The sequence below is a fragment of the Lates calcarifer genome, linkage group LG2 (assembly GCF_001640805.2).
Source record: "Lates calcarifer isolate ASB-BC8 linkage group LG2, TLL_Latcal_v3, whole genome shotgun sequence".
In the NCBI taxonomy this organism is placed as follows: Eukaryota; Metazoa; Chordata; class Actinopteri; family Centropomidae; genus Lates; species Lates calcarifer.
Window position 1 is genome coordinate 9,521,381 of NC_066834.1, and position 19,115 is coordinate 9,540,495.

A 19,115-nucleotide genomic window follows, 5' to 3' on the forward strand; every position below is an offset into this window, starting at 1 on the left:
ACTGCAATCCTTTTTGCAGTTAATGGGATCTGGACATTTACAAGAAGGCTGATAAAAAAATAAATAAAAAAATTCTGGCAATCTAAAAGAAAAAAAAATGGCATTAGAAAAAAATGTCTGAAAGGTTTCTAACACTCCAAGCTTTTCTGGTGTAAATGCTGTGGTAAAATGCTGTCAGAGAGATTAATGCAAATATCATAGACTCTCTGAGGTAATCTTTGTTTCCAGCACTTTGATGTGCCTTTATATATGTATATATATATATATATATAAATCCACTGCAAAAGAAAGCACAATGTGAGAAACAGAGATTTGGAATTAAGGATTGCAGAGGACAGATGCTGCTGCTGGTGAATGCCTCTGGGAGCCGTCAAATGATAGATCGGAGGCTCTTTGGACCTTTTTTTTTTCCTCAGCTCACAGATCCAGTGTTATAGCTTGTAGTTTTCTTCCATTAGCAAATGCGTGGCAAATGCTGAATGTTTGGCTCTGGTCTGTGCGGATGCATGCATTTAGTGTCTGGAAGGCATATTGTGTGAGCATGTGTGACTGAAAAGGCATAAATGATGGCAGAGGAATGCACTGCTATGCAAATATACAAATGTGTGAGTGTGTAGGCATGTGTGGGTGTTGATGTGTTGGTTATTTTTCCTGCGCGCTGGATGATAGCATGAAGAGAATCTGCCTGAATGAGCCACTCGTTTATTTATTTTTTCTTTCTGTGTGCAGGCGTGATTGTGCACCTTTTCTCCTTGTCAGATCAGCACTGCGGTGTGAATGTATGGGGCTCCATAAAGTCTGAGTCTGGCTGAGATGAAGACCATTAAAAGGCAGCTCTCATTCTGTCACTGTTCTGCCTCCCAAGCCTCCTTCATACATGCTGAGTCACTGAATAGATAACACGGCAGATGTCCCTGGAGCAAAGTTCACCCTGAATATTATTAATGGCTGCTTATGGAATAGAAGAGGATCTACATACATACATGAGAAGTAGTAAAAACATCCACAAATGCCAGAGCAATAAATCAGTAAGGGTGGCTGTTAACACTTGAATATTTCTAAATCAATGCAGTCTTTAGCTTTTGATTTGCCCCCAAACTTTTAAACTACAGGCTACTTCAGATGCCTTTCTGGTAATTTGGATTCTTCTGTACCACATGATAAATTGCAAATTTGATCCATTGTTTAAAAAATGAGTGAGGAAGTTTTTAAATTAACACACAATTCCTGATTCTGTGCACGGAGCTGTGTTTGTGTGTGTGTGTGTGTGTGTGTGGGGAGCGGCTCAGGCAGCATTGTCCCTGTGTGGAATTAAAGTCCACTGAATGAACAAAATATCAGGAGCCCTTTATCTTTTCATGAAGTACACTGATGAATTGAATGGTGGGGAAAGCCATGATCCCTTATCAAGAATCAATACCAATCACAGAGAGGGGAAGATGTAGATAAAAAGAAGCAGGCAAGTTAGAAAATGATTTTAGGCCGGTGAAACAAATGAGATGTGGATTGTACAAAAAGGGCTGTAGCTCAATATCAGTAAGATGAAGTATTTTCTATGTTCAGAGGATATGAATTATTTTGGCCCAGTAAATCTTCTCCTAGAGGATGTTTATTTGTTATCTTGCATTAGGATTTCAGTATGATGATAATAAAAAGCCACACTGTCTTGACTCATAGTTTTTTTCTTTAATGCAGTTTCGCTGCTGCGGAGTAACCAACCACACAGACTGGTTTGAAGTTTACAATGCCAGTCGTGTACCAGACTCCTGCTGCTTGGAGTACAGTGACAACTGTGGCTTGGACAACCCAGGAACATGGTGGACAGCGGTAAGTTCTGGCAAAGAAAATCAAAGTATTCCTTCAAAATGTTTTATAGTTTTGTATTTGCACAGGGCTATAAACTGTCCTTTTACTAACGCTCTTTACAAAATAGTGATTGTGGAAGCTGCGGCTGTAGTAAGAGCAATATTTGAATTCATTTCTAGACAATATATTACAATGACTCAATGGGCAACAGGTAACAAAACGGACTGAACAAAGACTCATTCATTCATTATCTATAACGCTTATCCTTTGAAGGTCACAGGGGACTGGAGCCGTATAGGCTGGATACACCCTGGACAGATCACATATCTATCACAGACAAACAACCGTTCACACTACACTAAATTTAGCCACCAGTTAACCTAATCTGCATGTCTTTGGACTGTGGTAGGAAGCTGCAGTTACCCAGAGGAAACCCACGCAGGCACAGGGAAAACATACAAACTCTTCACAGAAAAGCCCCAGGCTGAACCAGGGTCCAAACCTAGAACCCTTCTTGCTGTGAGGCAACAGCGCTAACCACTGCACCACCGTGCCGCCCCAACAAACAAACAAACAAACAAACAGGAGGACATAGTGAGAGATTTGTATTCATAATCAATGATATTGAATTAATCACCTTCTGTCCAGAGAGACATGACTGCTGGTGTTACTATTGTTCCTCCAATGTATAATCAGTGTTATACTTTTAATTTGTAGCAGTGGTGCAGTGCAGAGAGTTGCTGTTTTAATTTTGAATTGTTATAGAAATTTAAGAAAGCAGCCTTACAAGAAGAAGTTCAAAAAACCAAACAACTGAGGCTTAGACACCTGTGGTAAGCCTCTTTAAGTCTCCTCACATCTCTTAGACCATTAATTTTAGACATAGGCTTTGTGTCCTGACCAGGTTAAAACCAACAAGTTATGTTTCTTTGCCGCTGCCAAATCAGATGAAAAAAGGGGGGTTGTTAAAGCCATTAGTGTCATATGGAAAAAGGGCCCAATCTGCTAAAAGGGATTGCATGAGTGTAAACAAGAGTGTTAGTGCTGGTGGTGGGGGAAAAAAAAAGCTGAACAGTGTCTGCAGAGGATTGCATCAGTCAGAAGGGAAAAACAGAACAAGCTGCATCATTTCTTGCAGGTTTGTAGTAATGAATATACAACACTGGGTGCTTCTAGTGATACTGCCAGGACAAAATGGATTAATCTGCACATGTAACATCACCTGGCAAGACTGGAAGTTGTTGCTGGGGAGGTGTTTGAGGGTGTTGAGATAATATGCAGGGACAGCTGCTATTAATTACACATTCATTCAGAACTAATGAATGACTCCACCTACTTGTGACCTGTTCATCACTCTGACAAACTCCACTGCGCTTAATACTTTACTACAGTATCATTACCATTTCTGAATTGAAGCAAATTGTGTCCCACATGAAAGCACCCACCTGTTGACATCACACTCTTGACATTAACACGGGTACTCCCAGGATTCTTTCAGTCATTAAAAGAAGCCAGATCTAGAAATCTCACAGCTAGCCCTTTTCTTTAAAGTACAATAGACCAGACCCTACTTAAAAACGAAAAAAAGAAATCTCAGTCCAGAACAACCACTGACTCATCTTCAAAATTCCCTTTCTTCCCAGTCTCCTTGAGAAAACAGTTTTTATTGAACTGCTGTCCTTTCAGCTTCAGAACACTATCTTTTGAAAATTCCAGTCTGGTTTCAGAGGCTTAGCTCAATCTGGCAGAATCAGCCATCTTGACTAATGATCTCCACTTGGCAGCTGATGCATCAAATTGTGCCTTCCTCCAGCTTTTCAATCAAAAGCCTTTGACACAGTAGACCACACTATTGTGCGTTGAAACGTGAGGTATGTGTCTCCGACTCAGTATTTCTCTGGTTTTCATCAGATTTATCCCAAAGTTCTGTGTCTGTGTTGGAAATTCACCCTCATCCTCAATCCACTGTTTTCCTGTGGGATCCCCCAGGGTTCGAACTTAGGTCCTATCCTCTTTATTTATTGTACCACAAAGCTGTTAGCCTGTTATCGCCAGACCACTTGGCATTTGTGATTGGATCGGGAACTTCTCAGCCTTTTTTCAATTGCCAAGGGGCATATATTTGGATAGACATATAACCAGTCAAAGCAATGACACCAAACAATGTAAGTTCAGTTGTTTGCTCTTCTTTTGGAGACATTATATCATCCAATTCACTTCATATTTACAGATCTCTCCACATCAGAGGCAGCCATCTTGGCTCCTCTGTCAGTCATCTTATCAAACTTGCCCCATTTTAGGTAAATGGTTGTAAAATGGCCCGAAGGATGGAACTCTGTCTGAATGGGGGGTGGGGGGGGGCATCTGCAAGAGCAAACACATGTGAACGTGCTGACTGGTCTGGTTTCCAAGCAACAAGGCTGCAGTATTTGATGTCTTGAGTGCATTAAATATTAAAAGCAAATTCAGTTAAGCACCTCTTATTTGAGGTGTAAGGCTGCTCCCAGTGACTTTGTTAAATTATTATTATTAAATTTTTAAAAGTTCACAGGATGGAAACTGACTTCAATACTAACCTTTACATGTTTAACACTGTTTTTATCGCAATAAAAAGAAGCAACCATGAGTTAATGTAACATAAAGATGCACAGCAAGTGAGGATCATGAATGGGTTCTTCAAATAAATGAGGGTACATTAAATCGACTCATCATTTCAAGTCAAAAGACCTCAAATTACAGGGGCTTATTTGAAAGTTTTGAAGTGATCTGAAAATAAAAATATAAAAGAGAGATAAAAGTTGATTCCACTAAATTCCTCGATGTTTTACAGTGCATATGTCAGGGTGGAAATAAAATCATTTCTGACCCTGGCTCACTATAAAAGCCTTGTAGTTGTAAAAGCAAGAAATGTAGTTTTTACTCATGTAACTAAGCAGACTTACACCACAGCTGTTGTTCAGCTCTGCCAACTCAAAAAGCTGATTGTTGTGATATTTGGAGGCATCAGCATGAAAGATCTTTTTTTTTTTTTTTAAAGTGTGATGGCAGGTATGATAGACTTAAACATAAGCTGTTAAGTTAACACATTGTCATCATTAACAACAACTAAGATGTCGGGGCTGCTTAACACAATGAGTAGTCTACTTCCCTCATCCAGCAGCGCTAAAGCTGCCACTGCGCGTCATAATGAGTGAAGATGATGAAGTGTAATAACGTCTGTGGAGCCTCTGATGTTATTAAACTGTTGCAGAAAAATGGCAAATGGGGCTGATTCAAAAATTATATCAAATGTGCCAGCTGTTGCCTGTAGAAACAGTTTATAAAGCTCCAGATCATGTATCCGGATCATTTTAAACATCATGAGTGAGAGACTCTTTGTTCTACACATATGGTGATATTGGGTCGCACACTTACACTAAATCTCACTCCCCACCTTAGTAGATGAAGTAAATCCTCTGTAAACTTACTTGACACTTGCAAAGGGCAAATCTAAGGTATGATGCTGGTAACAGGTGGAGACTGGGGAGCACACAACCCTTCATCTTTAAATACATTCCGATCCTTTTTCTCCAGTTGTTTGCACCTCGATTTAATTTGTCCATTCAGCAGTGGAAAGGCCAAGCTGTGGTCAAACTGCAGCATTTTTTTTTCCATTTTAGAAATGAAAGACATAACCTTTTTAAATGTCTTTCCATTACTTTTCCTGAAACCAGGTTGCACAAAGACCACTGAAAGATTTTTCAAATTTATGCATATTTACCTCCTCCAGGTGACAGCTTGTTGGCCTTCACGTACACCTCTGAGTTCCTTCAGCCACTCTGATGTGAAAGACATTTTGACAACAAATTAATCTGGTTGCTTTTGTATTTTGATTAATGTTTGCCCCGCAGGATTCAGGCTACTGTAGCTCACACCGAAGCTTAGCACTTTTCGCTTCCAATAACGCCTCCATTTATGTATTCTATGTTTTATTTCAATTATATTTTGCCATATTCCTATAATGCCAATAAAATGTCCATAATACCCGGTTTAATCCCAAAGGTTTAACCCTTGCTTCTCAATTTGAATTAAAATAACATTCCAGAGATTTCTCTATTAAGCTGCAGGCAATGAAAAAGTGAGGTTACTCAAGGCCATTGTCCAGTTTATGTTGTTGAAGTGTTTCGAGGCTGTTTCTTCATCCAGACACAAATCTTGTAAAAACCTCATATTACTTGTCAGTGTCTAATTTTGTGGTGAAGAGAGGTGGAATAAGGCCTGAATCTACGTGTTTGCCTTAGACTCTGGTGGTTCTTGTCATTGGCAGCTGAGTGTTCATGAACGCTGGAACTGTGTAAAAATAATTTCTCAGAAGGAAAAAAAAAACTCTTCATGCTCTCATTGATAGCAAACAGAAACAAACACAAGGGAACACAGTCAAATATGGGCTCAGTGACGCACGCACACACACACACACACACACACACACACACACACACACACACACACACACACACAAAAACAGCACTCACAGTTTGAAAGCTTGTGAATGTTTGAAAACCAAACGTGCCTCTCCATGTGTACCACGACTGTAAACATGGCTTGTTCCCTGTTCACACATGACATTAGAGTGTGTTTCCACATGCGCCTATAGTGACCACTTCCTCGCTCTATATGCAAATAAACACAAACAGCATTTCTGTTTGCGAAGACCAAATCTGTTGTTGTTTTTCACAGGTGGGAGGCAGCAATGCACTTCCTGTGCCTAATCTGCCAGAAGAAGAAGAAATCAAAATAAAACAGGCTGTGTGTATTCCTTGGAGTGTTCCAGGCAAACCAAATTTCCCAAGATGTTTGACAAACTTTTCAAAATTTTCAGACAAAACCAGCTTATGCGATCTGAGAACCAACTGAATGAGTACGCACTTCCACATACACAAAGGACAGCAGTTGAGTAGGCGTTCCTTCAGTGTGGCCTGGGACACATTAGCGTACACACCGGCCATATGAGACCCAGACTAACTCTGAATGTGGTCTGAGAAATCGGATCTCTAGGCAAACTCGATGCGTTCACACCTGTACTTAGAGCTGTCTGCTTTTGATCACATCACCCAAGATGCATGTAAATGCCAGGTGTGACCAGTCTTTGGTAACAACTGTGCGGGCCATCGATGGAAACAATGAGAATGATAGCATTGATTGTTCAAATGCTTTTAACAACCCTCTTTATTAAGTGGGTTTGCCCTCTGCAGCCGAATTCAACTCCATGAGAGCTTTGTGACTGTGAACCAAAATGGTAGCGTTGCAGGTAAACAGTGAGCTGAACTGAATATTCATCTGTTGGTTCATCACTATGAACCATTCGTTTAACACTGTCATGCTGTTTTCACCTTGTCATTTAATTTCAGTATCAGTTGTAGCCACATTAAGCTGAGATCAGTTAATTTTTCCACAGACATGGTTTGTTGTTAACACAGCACTGTTTCTGTGCTGGAATCAGCCTAGCAGCCCCCCCCCCTTGTTTTTTATGGGAGACATCAGTGGGTGTCAAACAAGAAATATCTGAATTTATATATTTTCAGATGCAGCTCTGTGGGCCAGGAGGGTTGCATTTTAGGCAGGAGTTTGATAAACAACACCAAAGCTCTCCTAAATTTGGCTTACAGCATGACTTTCCATATTGATCCAGCCTAGAATTATTTCACATTCTGCTGAGGAAAAAATATATATATATATTTTGGTTTCCTGATGTTTCAAGCTGCAGTCAGATGCAGAGTAGAGTGTGTTTGGTTTCCCTGGCTCTGACTCAGCTTCTTGATGTAAGAAGATTTAAGAAAAAATAAATAAATAGCACAATCGGGGGAGGCATGTCTGCGGCAATGAATAATTTAATTTTAACAGCGGTGTAGTCTGTTAAGATAGCACCTTTCCCTTTACTACTGTATGTCAGACTGTCTTTTCTCCAGTGTAACTAACATAATCAAACACCTGATTTGGCACACAAATCTTTGCATGTGCCAAATACTACTCCCGTCACTTTTAATGTCAGCTTTCAACTCTTTGAAAGCCACTTTCTTTGCTTTCAAAATTTATCTCCTTTTCATTACTTGCTTACATCCTTGACCCAGAAGTGCACTGCACCCCTCCTTCTATTAATAATAATTATCTCTCTTTTCTTTCTGCCTGCCAGGCACTTCACGGCTCAGGGACATTTTCCACAGTTTCAAAAGTGATTTTGAAATGTTCTCTAGGTATTGAAAATGTGTTAGTGACAAGAAAAAGAAATGGTGAAGCAGTAAGCGGGTGAGGATTTATTTATTTATTTATTTTTTTTGAGTTGCCTTCAGAATGCATTCAAACAATGTCAGACATGGAAAATTCAGTCCATTCTTATGTCTAAATGATGCCTCCGGTGCATGTGCTGCTGTTTGTAAAGCTGAAGGGAGACAAGGAGGGTGGGGACTTGACTTGAAATTTGGAAAGTTTTCCCAAAGAATATCAGGTCAGAGGAGGAGGAAGAGAAAGAGAGAGTGGGAGACAAGGATGTTGCCACAGGAGACATTTTCTATCACAGTTTCTTTATACAGGAGGAGAAGACTCACAGTAAATGGTATATCATCCTATTGTGTATAGCGCTAGACATCAAAGTGGTGAGTTTACATTTGTCGGCTAATGTTTGATCATATTGTGTGGATGTGTGTGTCTCCACAGCCGTGCTACGAGCGGGTAAAGGACTGGCTTAATGAGAACCTGGCAGCACTTTGGATCTTCGCTCTATGCACAGCACTTACTCAGGTAATTACAGCTTTTAAGTTGTATGAATTCTTTTTTTCAGCAGTCATTAACTCAGTTCTTGATATCTACAGCCTCAGACAGAGGCTCTTACTCAGTGATAAATAAACCTAATACTTCCAGTGTCCTCTGCATTAAGAACTGAGCGCCAGGTTTCTGTAGACAGCAGGAGTTAGAATAAACCTCTTGTGTTACCACTGAAGACCACATAGATGGCTTTGACTTTCCATAAAATTCTTTTATTTCCTCTCCAGCCAAGCAGTACGTGATGTGCTTCCACAATCTGAGATGAGAAATGTGCTGCTCTTGAAAACATCGATCACATGGGGTTCCTGTGACGCTGCTGGCTCATTTTTAGTCACACGTTAATATTCTCAGGAACCTTTTTGAAAAGCCCACATGGAGCAAAATGAAAACAAGAAGGAAAAACTAATCTCTGCCAGACTTATCTCAAATATCTCAGATATCTATGATGTTTGCCAGCTGACTCACAGCATTATATAATACATATAACTATTCAGTTATGCTTTTTGCTCAAGCAAGGACAACAAATAAAGCACATTTATGTAAAGCATGTTTATCTATCAAGAAATAACTCATTCCTCCTTTTGCACATGAAAGTTGATTCAATATTTTCTTAAATACATTAAAACCCTCTGGAGTCTGGGTTCTGGGTTTGGCGGCTTTTTATCTCCCCGTACGTTACATGCATGGTATCCTATGTTATCTATCCACAAACTCAGCTTTAAGTCTGAATACGCCTTTTGTAAATTATACAAACTTTAAAACTACCAAGAAGCCAAAACACATGAAAATAAATTATACAGATTCCTATGAAATTATACAAATACTTAGTGACAGACACAATATGTAAGAAACAAAACTATAATAGTCTGTTTACATGTAAGGAGAGTCAATGAACTTTTCAGGATTAATTATTATTTTGTAATTATCATTTGTGGTCACAGTGGCTGTGGTTTAGCAAAATGTATGTAGCTTGTCCCTTCTCTCAGATACTATCCATAGGAGTATACCAGCAACAGGCATACAAGGCCATGGTTGCCATGGTAACTGTGATAAAACCTGTGAAAGTCCTGTTTTTGACCCATCCATCCTCTATCAGTACAGCTGCTAGAGGTCACCTAACAATAAAATGTAACTATAGGTTTTAATAAGCTGCTGGCTCAGATGATGAATGGGGTTGTATTTAACAGGAGGGCATCTCCCAAAAACCCCTCCAGCAAAGATTTCAAAAATATAAATATTTTTAGAGCTTTTTAGGAAAGGTTGTAATGTATTTAAGGAATAGAAAAAAAAGTTTTTTTTACATATACCACTAGACACAGGAAGTGTTGATAGTAAAATCTATATAAGAATATTCTTATGCATAAATCCAAATATTTAGACAGTCTGTGAGATAGTCTCAGGACTATGGATTGATAAAAAATTGTTTACTGACATCCTCCACAAAATAGTGAAAAAACTGTAGTGTGGAAAAAAGGCAAAATGTTCTCATGTATCCTAGTCATGGACAAAAATAAGTGTTTGAAGCCCTCTAGGAAGTCTTTCATCACAGTTTCCAAAAAGGACCTGTGGTCCTGATGGGAGTAACACCACAGGGTCTACAGGAAAGTGCTACAGTCTGTTACAGAACTTATTAGTATGATGTGTAGTACAGTAAAACAGATTAAGTGCAATTATGTGGCTTAATTAATTCATACACACACACAACGCTTTGCAAATTTGCCTTGAGAAGAGATACAACTCTCACCTTGAGAAAAACTTCCCGCAGCACTGAAACTGTCCAAGTTAGGCAATCAGTAACTCATCTCTTTCCTACTTTAATCAGCTGTCAGTTTAACTCTACATAATAATGCTCATAGATCAACTGAACAAACTGTAAATTGGCCCATTTGTTGTGTCCTCGCTAAATGTTAAAAAATCAAACAAAAATGACATTGAAATAATATAAAACCAACTGTTTAACTCAAAAATTGTCTGTTAACGTCATTTAAAGGTACTACATTTAAGTTTTTGCTATCGCTACATAGCCAGTGTTAACATTAACAACTGTTTACTTACCAGTCTAGTAGAAGAAACATTATGAGTTCAGCATTAAACTTTACTCCTTCACTCGTCAAGAGCTGTCTCCAGTGATGAGAAGCAATGCCAATGTTAACTCCTGTTTCAAGTTAACTTCTACTCTTCTACTGAAGTTAGCATGCTAACCAGCTAGCCCTGGCCCACCACTTCTTGATAGTGTGTCACTGTATTGTCCAGTCTGCTCTCAGTCTGACATACAAGGATGAAGAAATAACACTATCCAGAGGGCATATTCCAACCTCAAGCAACCAATGTAGCAACAGCAGAAACTTACATACAGCACCTTTAAAGCTCCTGAAATTTTCCTATTACATAAATTGCTAAGTAAGTAAGAAAGAAAATCAGAGACCAACACACAGATACAGAAACTGTGAAATAACCGTAACTGTTTCAATTTTAGCACAAAATATTGTGTTCATGCAGGATCCATGGCGTTTTGTTTTGCCATTTCAGATGAAATGGGGTAGAATAAAATACAGAATCACTGATCACCAGATAAAGACTTTCTGGAGATGCTGGAGCAAAGATACAATATAATAATAATGATAATAAAAAGAGGAGCACCTACACCCTCCAATCTGTGCGATATTTAATGAATGAATATTGCACAGATTGGAGTGTGCAGATGCTCCTCTTATTGTTATCCAAGAAATAAACGTAATGAGATTTGAATGTAACACTAAGAGCAAATTAATCTTTTTGGCATTTACTGTCACACAGGTGTACCTTATGATACAGAGAGTGAGCCAAGCAAACAGAAAAGTTCCTTTTAATTTCACTGTGACTTTACACATCATGGAGACATCTTAATTTACATTAATGCCTGATTTGTTTCTTGTGTTTGTGCAGATCCTGGGCCTGGTCTTCTCTATGACTATGTTCTGTCAGGCGGTGAAAGTAGAAACCTTCTACGCCTAGCAATTGATCTTTCTGCCCTTCAGCACATTTGGATTGTTTCTCACCAGAGAGGGACAGATATAGACCCACCCTAATCCTCCTTCTCCTCCTCCTCCTCCGCCTCCTCTTCCTCCTCCTCCCCCCAAGCAGACTCTTCTTTCCCATGCTTGCCCTCTCTGTGACATTCGCTCTCGGATGTCACCAGTTCACAGTTTTTTCCGCTAACTATCAACAAGCACAGTGTCAGTGTAATACCTGAGTTGGTTCATATGGTTTGCTCTGTGTCAAAAGCTAATTTCTGTGATATACATTTGATGAAGCAGTATTATGAACATGTATAAAAAAGAAAAAGTGTAACCCCTTTTTTAATATGTGCTTTCTTTTTAAATTATTTTATGTTTTGTATGTGTTTTCAAAATGAGAGCTAACGTTGGGAAAGTGCACCGTGTGAAGTACTGCAAGTGCATGTTCTCCTGCGATGGTGTGTAATAAATGTTTTTGGCTCGACTAAACAGCATCTTGTCATTCCTCAACAGGAAACGCTGAAGGGTTTTATGTGTAATCCTGCTGTATTTATGCCTGACACCCTGGATGACAAACAGGAGGGATAGTGGAAAATTGCCAGGAACCCCAGAATATAAAGTTGTTAATATAGTCCCTCTGCTGAGACATACTGGAGTCATTAAAATATTTTGTAGCACCTAACTAATCAGGCATTAATTAGATATATCTAATGAAATGAACCGCTTTATGACTTCATGCACTACGGACAATGTGGCTTTTTTACTGGATGGGTTTACGTGGGACCTGAGAATTGCACCAACTACAGTAAGAAGATCCTGTCAGAGGAATTTAAATGAACAGCAGCAGGATCCTCCAGACTGGCCTGGGGCAATTTCCCTCCCAGCACCAATCTCAGCTCCAATGATAAAGATTCATCTGCAGGCTTTGAAGCCTCCTCTGGCCCTTTTGTGACTCCTTAAGTTCCACTTTTTTTTCCTTTTCTCTCTGCCTTTGGTTGTCAAATATAATCCGGGCTATAAGTACACCAGAGACACACTTTGATTAAATAGCCCCATAGGAAAAAAGCTTAAAGAGATGTTTTCAGATGCAGCTTGAGGTCCAGGCACTGCAGGTGCTGGAACTCTTTTTGCATTTGTTAGATTTTTTCCCTTTGCTTCTGTTTTATTTTTTTTTTGCTTTAAAATAATCTGGACCTCTGAGAGCAAAAGTCCCAGAACAATCAAGTCTGTGGAAATGTTTCAAATTTCCCTGCTGAAGTCAGCCAATGAAATTACACAAGTCAACCAGTAGATGAAGCTATAACAGGCAGCACTATTTTTTTTTTCTTTTAGTGTGCACCTTCCTGGCCTTTTTTCTTCCTTCCTCCTTCTGCCTTTTTTCCCCGGACATATGTTGTGTTCAACATGCACTATCCTGTGTTGAAAAGTGAAAATTATGAGAAACCATTATGTTAAATAAAAAAGGCAACAACTGTTTTTAAATAATAATACAGACTTTGATGCTGCAGCTAGAGCTATTCAGAACATGTATGAATGAACTTAAACACTGAATCCTCAAACTGGACTGATAGCACTGAACCATCAGTGTCACGGGTCTAATCGGTGGCTTTTAGTAGTGGAGCTCCCACAACTAGGGACTGAAAGCATCACTGTCAGCTAATCTTGGTGACAGACTGCAAGAGCCACAGAAACAATCATGATGTGACAACTGTTTTGCAAATATGTGACTGCTGAGCTATGAATCTTACAAACGGCCTCTGTTCATGCCTCTTTTACCATCACAAAACACAGTTAAGCATCCCTTTTCTCCAGTCATTTAACAACACTTACTGCTGTTCTGAATGTATTTCCACATTCCTCAAACGCTCCTCTAATCATCTGGATGAAAAATATTTGCTGTTAGAGTCCTTAAAGATTCTAGTAATAACTTCAGAACAGCAGTAATGGTTGCCAAACCACCCTCTGGGTTTTTCAAAGATCACCAGGTATCTATTTTTTGAAAATGAGACTTGAATGTCACAAACTGGGACTACCTTGCAAACAGTGCTTGTACAGACCACAGTCTAATGACTACACAAATCTTTGAATGTCACTGAACAAATTATTTACAGAGACGTGTGGCTCAGCAAAACGTATTCATCATTTTCCATCTGTTCCTTTTATTATGACTGCGTATTTGAAAAAGCCTTTTAATGCCAGTGTGGGTCACACTATCCTGCCATTCCTCAAAGCCCAGCACTATACATAAGGGTCTTGTAGGCCATCATGCTCCATAGACAAACACTGTGCTGGATCAAAAATCTTACGGAGGATCCACAAACTGTACTAGTAGCTACCAGCGATTTTAACTGAACAGCATTTCCATCTACAAGAGATCTTGTCATTCGCATTGTCAAACCAACTTTCTAACATTAATTTTTCCAGCAGCAAGTCATTCAATCTTATCGCAGCTTGTACTGGGTGAGAGGCAAGGTAAAGCACAGGCAGCTCAGCAGTTTATCAAATGGCTTGCATGCAGACAGACACAGTATATTCTCATTTAAACAAGTCATTCTCCAGCAAATTTTACCCTAAGCATATTTCTACAACTGCCTCCAGTTACCTAGAACAGGCAGTTAAATGCACTGTGTCAGATCACGGTTGGTTGTATTCTAACAATGATTATAAACAATGATATCTTAGTTGTCAGTCTGATGGGCCTGGACCCTTGGACTTTCTACTGTCACATATAGCAAACTTCTATTTTTGCTTTAACACACGCCCACAATAAAGCTCCCATGCAATGGTGTAGTTTGAAAAAGCCAAGACAGATGTAGACTATATCCTCAGATTACTGACACCAAACCAAATACCACCAGCTTTTCACATATTGATTTTAGGCGTTTGGTCAAATATAAGCTCTGGACCTTTACACCTTTTTTTTTCATGCAGCCCTCCAGACTTTATTAAGAAATAAGTCAAGTTTATGTGCACAGCCCTTGAATGCAGTTAGAGTCTCAAAAGGCTTCACAACATCGGCATTATGAAACAATAAATAAAAACAATAAATGAAAATGACGATCCTCAACCTCAAGCCTTCAGTTAAAACAAAGAACTCCCACTAAAACCTCACCACACAAAAATGGACCCACTGTTTGGTTTTCTCTTCAGCTAGAACTTAGAGAATGTTGTGTAAGCTTTTTACAGAAGAGCAAGGGCACATAATGTACAGTATGTCCATGTCCCTGCCACTAATGGCTCAGTAACTGTGATTCTAGTACAACAGTGAAATAGAAAATAAGCTATTCTGGTGGTGAAAATGAGCCTTAAATGCCACTGGGTGATATAACCTTAAAAACATAGAGGAAATTATTTACAGAGCACATGGTGAAGTTGAAAAGTAAGGGTACATGTTGGCCTAGATTAAGGGTTTTTTTTTTTTTTTTTTTTTTTTTTTTTTGGAAAAACACAAAAGCTTTGGAAATAAAATGGGGTAGCCACAGTTGTAGATGGATTACTGAATGGGCCCAGTAGGCACAGGGTTTTTTTCTCCTCATGTTTCACCTACAAAATTCTACTGAGAGAAACACAGAACCACCACAGAGAGACAAAATGACCACAGACCCCCGGAACGACCACAAAGAAACACAAAAACAATGTCAAAGTGACTCAAAATTACTTCCTTAAAACACAAAATGGCCACAGAAATGCAATATGACGACAAAGAGACCTAAAGTGTCTACAAAGAGATGCAAAATGACCTCAAAGAAACTTAGAACGACCAGAAAGAGACACAAAATGGCCAAGAAGAGACAAAATTTTCTCTCTTTCAGTGTGGATGTCTTCCTCCTATACAGCAGGGGTAGGGGACCTTTTATATGTATGTGCTAAGGGGCCCATTAACTCAGTCTGTGCAATATCAGAGTGGAACCCTATGGAAGGAAAGAAGTAGGACATGTCAAGAGTGACAACACTATCAATGAGCTCATCAACATGCAAAAGGCTGTAAACCTCTCACAGGTGTGCGTACCATTTGAAACTCAAGCATATGATGCTTTGCTGATGCCATTAGTCAAGAACTGCGGTTGCTTACAACACAGTAAACCTTCTCAAAACCCCAGTGTCTGTCCTCATCCCTCTGTTGCCTCTTGAATTCACTTCACCGCTTCAGCAGATCTCTGTTTCCTTTCCCCCTCATCTAATGCATTATTCATTCTCATGTTCATGGGCTTTCTCACATCTTGTGCTTGATCAATAAAACATACCTGTGTGCTTGCTCCCTCACCTCTCCATCCTCTCGTCTTGTTCCTGAAGCCAAACTGTGGGCCCATGCTGAGCTGATAAAACAGCATAGATGGATGGCCTTTTCAAACTGGGAGAAAATGACTACAATTCAGGCCATCTCTCGCCTGCGTGAGTTGTATCTCTAATTTGGGTAGTGAAAGGAAGTCACTGTATTTGCCACTTGCTTAGAGCGCTCCCCCCAAAATCCAGAAGAGGTATCTTCTCAAAAAATGCTTACAAGAGATCTTTCTTTTTTTTTGTGCGCCACTCCAAGGAAGAAGCATAGCACAGATTATTTTTTATCTCCACAGAATACGTTTACAGGTACCAGGCTTGACAAGTATGTAAAATACTGGTGATTGCATTAAGCTTAACTCAAGACAGTTAGAGATTTTCTAAACAACTCAAATGGAATTCATTGTACTAAAACAGACTGTTCTCCTTTATAGGGCACAACCACACATTCTGTCATGGACAGATTATGAGATAATGGGCCTCTGGGCGCAGACATGTAATTGGCCTGCCACCCCTCCAAAAGAGGAGCAACATCCCCAAACTGAAAGAGAGAGAGTGGACATTTTGGAGGAATTTGTGTCTTTCTATAGTCATTTTACATATCTTTGTGGTCATTTTGTGTCATTTTGTGGTAAAGGCTTTGATATCTGTGGCTTTAAATATCTCTACCAAAAGAATTTCCCATATATCTATGATGAAATCCTGCAGTATGTTTCAACATGGAGTTTTACAGCACACAAAAACTGTTTGCTTCCTTGGTTTGACTTTGTGCTGTTTGTGTTAAACCTGAAAGGTTGGACTTGGCTGCTTCCCCTGCATGTGGCCATCCATCAACCTCTGGCGGAGTTTGTTTAAATCTCCACCAATCAGTTGACACAACAAATAACAGTACAATTTATAAGCGGCAGAAAATCACTTCCACTTAAATCAGTTTTTACACTTTTCAGCATGAGAGACTGCTGACCATTTTAATAGCCCTCCAATTGTTTTTCCACAATGTAGGCTTTTGTGTAACCTTTGGTTTACAATCCAGAACCATTAATTCTCCTTTTATGCTGGAATGTGATGCCAACATTGATAATACCATCTTGATACTGAACTCAACAGGGCATGACTGCACCCTGGCAGGAGGTGAATAGTTACTGCTCCTTGAGCAACACCTTGAAGTGTCAGGGGAGATTCTCTTGATTGATTTTCCATGAGGCGAGATTATTTCAACAATAATAAGAACTGAAGTCATTAAACAGACCACAGCAGGTTTGCTATGATGTATACTGTTCCCTGTATTTTAACCCTCTCTCTGAAAAGAAAAAGAAAATATAATTAAGTTATTTGACCATTGTTCTATCCTGGCTCTGTTGACTTACCTTTAATTTGCAAAAAATGAGACGCTGGTAAAATAATTTTACACAAATGATCATTTCACATCCTCTAAAATAGTTACAAGCCTTCCGAGTTTTAACACTGCAAGCCTACGTATCTCACAATGTAAGACAAAAGCAAATTAACACCCAAGCACAGACCAAGACATCCAATTAAGAACCACACATCTCTGAAAGGGACAGCTGAGATTTTACAAAAGGTTATATTAATACCTGCTGGTAGTGATAAAACTTGGTTGTTAGCTGAGGAAGCGAGTCCTGTAAACTGGAGATTTCCCAACTAGCTAATGGCTTGGCAAACAAAAATGAATCCTGTGGTGTGAGGTCTGATAACAGAATTAACCTCATAATAAACCACTGGGGTTTCTTCTGTTGTGGGTGGCTAAAACTTTTATGTGTTATCCCAACTCTGTCTGCTGTTGTTCATATTTGTCTTACAACCCACAGTCTGGCTTGGAGGTCTTGTATGTGGTAGACTCACCTAATCACCATGTCTCAACATCACCAGTGTTCAATAATTGAATCTCATAACAGTCAAACTATCTCTTTAGAGACAGACTGGACAGCAAGTGACCTCCAGGTTTGTGTCAGGCTGGAGATGTAGTGTGACCTCATGTCTGATATTAATGTTTAAAAGAGATCCTTAAGTTGAGGGCCTGTCAGCCATATGACAGGCTCGCATGCACAATTTAAGACCAGATTTTAAATATTTATTATGTTCTTGAGTGTGAAGGGGTCATTTGACGTAACAATTCAAATGTATACAGGCTAAATTGTGTTTTTAGCTAGCGGCATGGCTCTAGGGACCAATGATGGTCCATCATTGGTATTGAATGGATTAACAGCTGTTAACTTATCCAGAGCAGGCATTGTTGTGTTTACAAAACAGGAGATTAAACACATCTTCTTCTTCATCCTCTTATGTTGGACTAAGGGCAGACTGGACTCTACAGTGACTGATTATTATGAGACTGAATGGGGCTAGCTGGTTAGTATGCTAACTTCATTAGAGGAAAAAAAAGTGAATGCATAAGCAAAACAAGAGTTAAAACCTGTGTTGGTTTACACCACTGTAGACAGCTCTTGGTGAATAAAGGCATGCAGGATAATACTGAACTCGCAAAGTTAATTCTACACAGCTGTTAATGCAACATTGGCTATGTAGATAGCAAAAACTTACATATAGCACCTTTAGGATGAAATCTTGTACAGACATCAATTGTTCCTTGAATAAGAATCCTACTGACTATCTAGCATCAAAATAGGGTTTACATTTTTGGTTTTTACTGAAATACATTCCATCAGCCTCAGCTGTACTTTCTTCTTAGTGGTAATTAGCAAATGTTAGGATGCTAAGTAGCTAAACTAAGGAATTTTGTAAAAATAATTGCTTAGAACATAAACTAACAGCTAGATAAATAAGCATGTTATAACACTCTTTGTGAGCATATTAGCATGCTGATATTATCTTTTAGTTCAAATTGCTCTGTGCCTTAGCACAGTCTCATAGATGCTAATGTGGCTGTAGTCATTTCTTGTAAATAAAGTTTATAAAGAGGATGGTTTAACCATAATCACAATTACAAACTCAGTACTACAGACAACTTGGCCTTTTCTCTGCTCAGGCATAAATATGCTATAACCTGAGTTTCCTGCTTTGTTGTTAGCGAGTGCACTTTTATCTACATATTATAATTAAGCAATGCCAGAAAATGTCCAGGTTCTCCCTCTGCAACATAATTATATGTTTGGACTACCAGATTAGCATCTCAACATGGCTATCAGAGAAAGGCTGTGTTATCAGACACTCGCCTCCAGTGTACTAAAAAAAAATTGAGATTCACTGCCTAATGTA

At 39.2% G+C, this 19,115-nt stretch overlaps 1 protein-coding gene across 4 annotated transcripts in view; it reads left to right on the forward strand.

Moving 5' to 3' along the window:
- Positions 1-12,089, forward strand: part of tspan4a (tetraspanin 4a) — a 120,604-nt gene extending 108,515 nt beyond the window's left edge. For all 4 annotated transcript variants that reach the window (XM_018683418.2, XM_018683419.2, XM_018683416.2 and 1 more), the window contains 3 exons: positions 1,696-1,827; positions 8,497-8,580; positions 11,530-12,089. In XM_018683418.2, the coding sequence (XP_018538934.1) occupies positions 1,696-1,827; positions 8,497-8,580; positions 11,530-11,598 (285 nt within the window). In that variant the 3' untranslated portion in view covers positions 11,599-12,089. The remainder of the gene's footprint in view (positions 1-1,695; positions 1,828-8,496; positions 8,581-11,529) is intronic.
- Positions 12,090-19,115: the final 7,026 nt, after the last annotated feature.